Raw genomic sequence first — 8,495 nt, 5'->3', positions numbered from 1 at the left:
CCAATCTTACCAAATTACATTCCATTGGAGGCACAGATATCTCCAAATGAGGCGCTCTCTCTTATCAGCATTAGCAACGCCTGTGTTCTACCTCTCCTGCACCGAAGTTGGAAAGTTGTTCCACGCAATAACATTATGAGGGAGGTCGAGCCACTTCGATGGCTGACCATATGACTTTTCGGTATTCAGCCCATACCCTGCAGTTACTGCCCTACTCTGACATTCAGCCTGACTCAAGATTCTTAGTTACTCATTAAAAAGTACTGTTCACACGGCGAAGGAGCTCTTTTAGAACGTGTTCACAACGTTGCCCCATTTGACTTGTGCATTCCCTTATACGTGAGGTCTTTATGGAAATTAGTTAGAAAAGGTAAGCCCTAAAATTACAAAAACATAAGTATTATTTTTGTTTGCAAGTTAATTACAATGTTTTATTTAGAAAACATCCTTTTTACTCTTGTTTTGTACGTTACTGTGTATGTTATAAGGAAAGAGTATAAGATGCTTTGAACCTCTGTGTGCCATTTTGTGCCCTGTGGCTGATGCCCTCCAAAAATCCTTGCATCGTCTTCATCCTCTATGGTCTTCAAATTTCAAGAGCAATGTTACATCTGTCCATTTCAATGGGCAACTGTAACATTTAAGAAACACAAAACAAACAAAAAAAACCTCTCTCCACATACAGTGAACTACATTTATTTGCTTTATAAATGCCCCAACAGAGAAATTGAGCCAGAATTTTACCTAGAAACAAAAATGATGAAACTGAAGCTGTTGTACTTTGGGCACATCATGAGAAAGTAAGACTCATAGAGCAGATAATAATGCTAGGGAAAATTGAAGGCAGAAGAAGAAGAGGAAGACCAACTATGAGATGGATTGATTCAGTAAAGGAAGCCACAGCATTGGATTTACAAAAGCTGAGCAGGGCAGTCAAGAATAGGACATTTTGGAGGAGATTCATACATAGGGAGATGATTTGATGGCATGTAACAAGCATTCATTCATTCATTTCATTGGAAGCAGCAGCAGCACTTTTAGACCTTAAATCTTGGTAGAAGACCCCACAAACCTTGAAATAAGAATGTCTTGTTGGCTCAAACCACATACAAAATTATTCTATTTTCAGCAGAAGATGCATCATTTTGACTCCTGACTAATATGAATTGTTTCCCTCCAAATTATTAGAGCTAGGCAGGACTGAAAATGTTGATTATTCAGATAATTTTTAAAAATATATGGTTAATTGGACAACATGCTTAATGTTTTTTTAAATATATGTTCAGTGTAAATGCTTTAAAAAAATCCACAGATGGCATGTAAGGAGGCACTTTTCCTACTTTATGAGAGTGAATGGGAACTTTTAAAATATGAGGTCCACTTGCAAGAATATACACAGGAACTAAAAACAAAGACAACATAATGTTTTTCTTTAAAGTAATGTTAATTGATATGTGAATGTATGCAAATTTAATTCATCTGTTTAAAGTTACACAATCAGCCAATCCTATGGATGTTTAGTCAGAAAAAAATGTCCTGCAATTCCTAACATTCTCAGCCAGCATGGCTGTCTGGAAGGATACTGGGAATTGTAGGAGTTTTTTTCCCTGTGTAACAGGGTATACAATTGTGTCTGAAAGCAGTAATCCCAAGGACACTTAGTAGGGAGTAAGCCCCTGTCAACTCAACTGGAGTTGTGTTTTAGGATTATAACTAGGAATTATATTGCATGATTTCTTTAATCATAAATGTTTAAAGGGATTTTAATCTGGTTATACATGTGACCATGCAACACAGTGGTAAAAGGAGAATTAAATATTCCCCCTTTTGTGTGATTTACATAACTATGAGACTAAATATGGATGACAAGTATGGATGAAAAATATTTCTAAGGGCTGCAATCAACACCTTATGTTGGAATCTTGTCTGAGTTTGCAGGAGAAGTACTTGGACAGTTCTTCCCATGAATGCAAAAAGTATCTCAGTGAAACATCTAAATCAACCATTGCTACTCTGTAAAGTGGTCATGAACAAAGCAGCACCATCTATCTATATGTAACAAAAAAGTAGAGAATTGTAGCCTTAAACTATGTTGTTTGCTCTTTCTACTCTTAAGTTAAACAAAATTGCCCATTGTGTCAAAGAGGCATTCACCTTATTCTGTCTGTCTATTAAATTTGTTTAAAGGTGCCCATTAGCATCACAGCCTCTTGGCAGCCACTACTAATGATCCTGCTCCCTCCCTTTATTTTGCTTTCAAGAGTACAGTGGTACCTTGGCTCACGAACTTAATCTGTTCCACAACTCTGATTGCGACCCAAATTGGTCATGAGCCAAGTCAAACTTCACCATAAGATTCAATGTAAATACAGTTAATCTGTTCTGTAACTATTTTTTTAATCACAAAAATCTGAAGCAAAGAGACAAAGAACAACAAAGATCGCAGCCATCTCCCCCTGCCCCCCCTCCCCCAGCGCGACCTCGATCATGCCTGTGTTCCCTGCACAAGTACGGCCGCAATCGCGGCCATAGATGGGTGAGATTGTGGCCATCTCCTCCTCACAACATGATTGTGGCCATCTCCCCCCACCAAGTGCAATCATGGTTGTGCTAGTGCAGGGAAGACAGGGCAGTTGTGGTCATCACCCAATGCGGAGTTCTCAACCCGAGGCAATTTTTTTCTGAAACTTCTGTTTGCGACCTGATTTGGTCATGAACTGAGGCATTTGTGAGCAGAGGTACCACTGTATTGCTTCAGACCACACAAAAATTATTGTGAATTTATTGGGAAAATCTCAATAAGTGTTACAGAAATGGTTTATGCATGCATTTGAACTTAAGTCATGTAATACAGCTGTTGTCTGATGCAAAGCAGTTATAATAATAAGGAAAAAATACTGAAATTCAGTTTAGCACTCCTGTTCATCAATAGGCAAGAAATTAATTTGGAAGATACCATGAAAGAAAATATTTTTTCAGATAAAGCAACCATAAGCATTTCTATTATTAACACTGTTTCTTAAAAGAATACAAACTGGTTTTGTTGCATTCTTTTGGGTTGAAAGACCTAAAATACAACTCAATATTCCACTAACCAGAAAAAGAATACTGTTAAGAAAACTTAACCTATTGATCTTTGGGTTTAATCAGTTTATTTCACCAACTTCTCTTCTGCTGTTCTCTGTGCATACCAGCCCACTTGTGGGGTGTGTATGTCTGAACAGTCAGCCTCCTCTTTAGCACAGACGTCATGTGATACCCAAGGAGGGAGCTGGAGACTTCAGAGTGGTTTTGCCTAGACTAAACGTTTGAGGTTACAGGACATTGCCTAGTTTCATATAAGCTTCCAAATTTCAGTGGGACATGCTGAACCCTGAAATTGTCAAATAGTATATTATTTTTGGAGAGAGGAGAGTGTGTGAGTGTGTGAATGACCTTCACATTTTTCACCCATCCCAAAGGTCTGACTTCCTGCCCTTGCTCTCATGAGGCTTTGAAAACTCAGGCAATTAATGGCAACATATTATGAAGGAGCAATGTAATGTATAGAAAAGGAAATTGGAGAGATGGGTGTTACATCTAATTAAGAAAGAGAGGAAAAATGTTTTTGTGCCCTCTTCTGTTTCTTTATTTATGATTTGTAAGGGTTATATTTTTGTAACCTTAGTAATAGCAAGTTTGAGTTCTCCTCCCCCTTGCATATCTTTGCTGGAGGTCCCCCTTTGGAGGGTCCAGGAAAATATGCAGGAACTTTCTCAGCCTTTTAAAAAAGAAAGCCATTTGGCTGTACAGATGCCTTTACTTCTAATTCAGCAAGAATAAAAACATCAGACAAAAGGATGTTCATTCAGTGCTGCTGGTAACTTTTTCAGGTTCCATCATAAGCCTGGACTTGAGGAAGTGTAGTTTAATTTTCTGAAGTCAGCAGAATGTGCTTTGTATGTATCTCATACTATGCATACACTTGTTAATTTGTTTGCAATGATAGTTCCTGAACGTGTATTTATGTTTTTGCAGATGTGGAAAGCCCTTCAAATGTTTAAAAAAACAGGTGAAAGACTCTTGGTCAAAACACAGGGACATTTATTTATTGTATTCTTCAGTAGATCACACTTTTAGTAATTCTGTGCATTACTTGCAAGCAGATGAATGGTTCCAAATTCATAAAAATCCACTAACATCAGAAACTGGGACCTTGACCCTCCAGATCTCTTAGGTTGGCATCTTCACCTCTAGTGAACTATTAGCTCAGATTGGTTATTTTATGTGCTACTTTCCTCATATTCCCTTTGGGGGTGTGTACCCCCCCCCCAAAAAAAAAAAAAAGAAACAGCCAGAAACAAGTTCTACAATGCTGGCTCAGAGATGCTGGTTGTAAGGTCTGCTTAAAGAGGCATAGGACTGCTTAGTATATCTGTCAATATTCATTGTATCATATATGTCTCGTTCTTCCAATGTATGTATATATTTGTGTTATTGTAGACATGCTTACTGGTGGAAGAATTGTACTTGTGTTGTGGCTATAAAGGCAATGTGCAAGAACTTAATGGGCTGTTGTGTGTTTAGGACGCTGCTGTATGAAATAGTTATGAAGTGTTTGACTTCGAGCATGAACAGAATCTAAATTGCACACACGAGTTTCACAGGCCGTTAATCGGGGAACTGTTCTGCAGTTGCTGAGGGTGCTTTTGCATAGCCAAGCACAGCCTCAGACTCAACCCCCCCCCGCACGCCCGCCCGCCCACCCACCCACGTAATGACTGGCCGCACGAGAGGTCTCCTCAGCGGTGCCCCGCGAGTTGCCGGAACGATCCGAACGAGGCCTGTGTTGCCGCGGGGGTGGTGTTACGAGCCGGACTGCCTTGCGAGAGACGGGAACGGCGTTAGACGCCTCGATGGCCGGTGCGACAGCTGCTCCCCCGGTCCCGCAGCCCGGCGCCTTTCGTCGGCTGAACGTGAATGTGGGCGTTCTGGGCCACATCGACAGCGGCAAGACGGCGCTGGCCCGGGCCCTCAGCACCACTGGGTCGACTGCCGCCTTCGACCGGGCTCCGCAGAGCCGCGCTCGGGGCATTACGCTGGACTTGGGCTTCTCCTGCCTCTGCACCGATCTGCCCCCGCACTTGGGGCCCGAGCCTGGCCAGCTGCAGCTGACCCTGGTGGATTGCCCGGGACACGCCTCCCTCATCCGCACCATCATTGGAGGTAAGAGGGAGAAGCGAGCAACCCGCCAGCCCCGCCCCCGTTCGCACGCCGCGGAGAGAGCCCCTCGTAGGCCGTTTCTCCTGCAGGGCACAAAAGCTGTTCGGAGGGAGCAGGGCTTGGCCGCATGGTTTGGGTGGGCGCCCATCCTCCCCCGATTCTTTCGTTAACTTGACCGCCTACGGCGTGAAGTGGGGCGAGTGGGCTGTTGAGTATAAGAGATGGCTCGTGTTGCCTGTGCTGCTTGGTAGGACCCATTCCTCCCTACAGGCCCTCTGCTTCCCCCCAGGCCTCGAAAGAAAGGAGGAGATCGCTGCTCCTTGCAGGAGCAGTTGTCACTCTACTTTCCTTACGTAACATGGGGGGGGGGAGGGCTGAAGAAGTAGTGACCTCGCCTTGCTCCCTTGCCTAAGTGCGCTCTTTCCTTGGCTGTTGGAGTGTGGTTCTCATCATACCTTCCAAAGAGAAACCATGAGCAAGCGAGATGAATCGTTTATATCCGTGCTGCCCAGAAAGACTGTTTGGGCAAAGGCAAGAGCCAACTATGGCTTGTCTTTTTCTTGTCTGCTTCCCTGCATGGCCCCTCTGGAGGGCGCAGTGCTGGAGTTGACCCTAGTGCCTCGGTCTTCCTTGTTGCATCTTCAAGTATGTGAGTCGGTAGAGGGTCTCTTTGGTTCTGGTCTTTCTTTGATTGTTGTGCCAGAGCCCAGTCTTAACCACAGGAACAGCCACCGTTTCATCCTGCTTGCTTGTCTGCTCTCTCCCTCTAGACAGGGCAGCAGGCTTAATCCCTACCATACAGGGAGAGGACCGGAAACCAGAAGTCTCTGCTTTGAAGTTTCTTTGTGATGTGCTTTCATGCCCGCTTTTGCAGGAGGGCAATAGGCAACTTCTCCACGCCTTCTAAGTATGAGTAGCAAAGAAAGGACTTGGGAGGAACCTGTTACTGTTATGACTTGCCCATGGCACACAGTCATGAAGCACTCAGGAAAAAGGACTCAGAATTCCCAGGGAGCCTCTCTTGATGGTGATGATTGCTGCACCTCAGCAGCAGGTCAAGGTGGTGGTCCCACTTCATAGGGACCCCTGATGGTAGCTCACATAGAACTTGTGAAAGAAGAAGCATTTGTAAGCCACCCAGAGAACCTTTGGCTTATGGGGTGGCATAGAAGTGGAATGAAGTAAATAAATAATTAAGAAGTCTTTTATTTCATAGAATCATAGACTAGTAGAGTTGGAAGGAGCCAAAGTGCTACTGGGTCCAACCTGCTCCTCAGTGCAGGTCTCCAAGTGAAACCGTCCCTCTCAGATGGCTGTCCAGTTGCATCTTGAATGCCTCTAGCATGGGAGATCCCACAACCTCCCCAGGTCATTGGTTCCATTGTTGTACTGCTCTAACGGTCAGGAAATTTTTCCTGATATCTAGCTGGAATCTGGCTTCCTGTAACTTTAGCCCATTATTTTGTTTTCTGCACTCTGGAACAATCAGGAAGAGATCCTAGCCTTCCTCTTTGTGACATCTTTTCAAGAGTTCTATCATATCTCCCCTCATTCTTCTCTGGAGGCTGAACATGCCCAGTTTTCTCAATCTTTCTTCATAGGGCTTTGCCTCCAAATCCCTGAATCATCCTTGTTGCCTTCCTCTGTACCCTTTCTAACTTTTCCACATCTTTTTAAAACTGTAGTGCCAAGAAGTGGACACGGTACTCCAGGTGAGGTCTGACTAGTGCTGAGTACAGTGGAACCAGCAGTTAACATATTTTGGAAGTGATGCTTCCATTAGTGTAGCCCCAAAAACCATTTGCCTTTTTTGCAACTGCTTCATATTTTGACTTATTTTTAACTTGTAATCCACAACAAGATCCTCCTCATTTGCAGTATTGTTGAGTCAAGTGTTCTCCATCTTGTAGTGCTGCATTTGGTTTCTTGTTCCTAAGTGGATGACTTGGCATTTGCCCCTACTGAATTTCATTCTGTTGTTCTCTGTCCAGTGTTTTAACCTATGAAGATCGCTCTGTATCTTATCTCTCTTCCAGGGAATTTGCTATTTCATCCAGCTTTGTGTCATCTGCAAATTTAATCATCTTTCCTTGTACTTCTTCATCTAAATCATTAGTAAAAATGTTGAATATTACTGGGCCCAGGACAACTGTCACCTCTCCCCAGTTTGGGAATGTGCCATTGATGAGCACTCTTTGAGTCTGATTTTGCAGTCAACTGTGGATCCACTTGATGGTTGTACTATCTAGCCGACTTTTTGCTGGTTTGGTAATCAGGATGTTATGGGACACTTTGTTGAAGGCTTTGCTAAAGACTAGATGGATTATGTCCACAGTATTCTCCCAGTCCATTTGGGAAGTTACCCAGTCAAAAAATGAAATTGTATTGCAAGTTTCTTGTCATGTATATATTCAAATACATATGTAGAATATTCTGGATGGCATGATGGTGGAAATCATTGTTTCTCAGCTATGTGGGAAAGGCTACTTCTGGAGTGGTAGTTGTGTTAACTTGCAATTTTATGCCTGCTTATGAGGGGCTAAGCCCTATTGAACTTGGTGAGACTTACTCTTCAGTAAACCTGTATATCAGTGTACAGTTATGCAGCAATTTTAAAATACTAATAGATTTGGGATGCAATTCTGTGCCGGCACAGTCCAGCCAGCCATCAGAAAAGTGATGATCTTATAAAAGCCCTCCAAGGTCACAGTGTGGTCTCTGTTACCGTCCCCTATCCTTAGAGCTGGCATGATTATTTTTTCTTGCACGCCAAAGAAGAGCATCTTCCCAGCAGGTGCAGGGTGGGTGGGAAGGAGAGGAATGAGGAAGACTGAAGAGTCCAGGCAGTGCTTTAGCTCCTGCTCCTTGTAAGATGGGGCAGAGATAATCAAGACTGGCTGTCTGTGACTTTTGCAGGGTGGGGGAATGTGGAGCCCTCTGTGCTCCTCCGTCACTTAGTTGGATGCCTGCAACATTCTGAGTTTGGAGGATTATGGGCAGCTACAGAGGGTAGCACCCTCATTGTAATACCAGTTTTAATGGACTACGTAGCCCACTTTCCAGTTTCCTGAGATAAACATGTACAAATATTTTATATTATTTTTCTTATTATTGATTTTGTTGTACTTAGATATTTTGATTTCTACAAAATAAAGCAAATAGACATAGTCTAATTATATATGTGTTTTTTATTTTATGTTCTTTGCTATTTTTGAAAATGTAAGAGAGGTAGCATTTTTGGGCTAAGGTGCGAATTGTGTCCACAGAAGTTTTCAGGTTGTTGGTACCTGTGC

General features: G+C 42.9%; 1 protein-coding gene across 1 annotated transcript in view; it reads left to right on the top strand.

Moving 5' to 3' along the window:
• The first annotated feature begins 4,878 nt into the window (after nucleotides 1-4,878).
• EEFSEC (eukaryotic elongation factor, selenocysteine-tRNA specific) overlaps nucleotides 4,879-8,495 on the top strand; it is a 191,172-nt gene continuing 187,555 nt past the window's right edge. The window contains exon 1 of the mRNA XM_044451182.1: nucleotides 4,879-5,205. Within this exon, the coding sequence (XP_044307117.1) occupies nucleotides 4,896-5,205 (310 nt within the window). The 5' untranslated portion in view covers nucleotides 4,879-4,895. The remainder of the gene's footprint in view (nucleotides 5,206-8,495) is intronic.

This window comes from Varanus komodoensis, unplaced genomic scaffold, assembly GCF_004798865.1.
Source record: "Varanus komodoensis strain SLA01 unplaced genomic scaffold, ASM479886v1 scaffold6_2, whole genome shotgun sequence".
NCBI lineage: Eukaryota > Metazoa > Chordata > Lepidosauria > Squamata > Varanidae > Varanus > Varanus komodoensis.
Note: the sequence above shows the minus strand (reverse complement) of the source record. Positions and strands in the feature narration are given on the sequence as shown.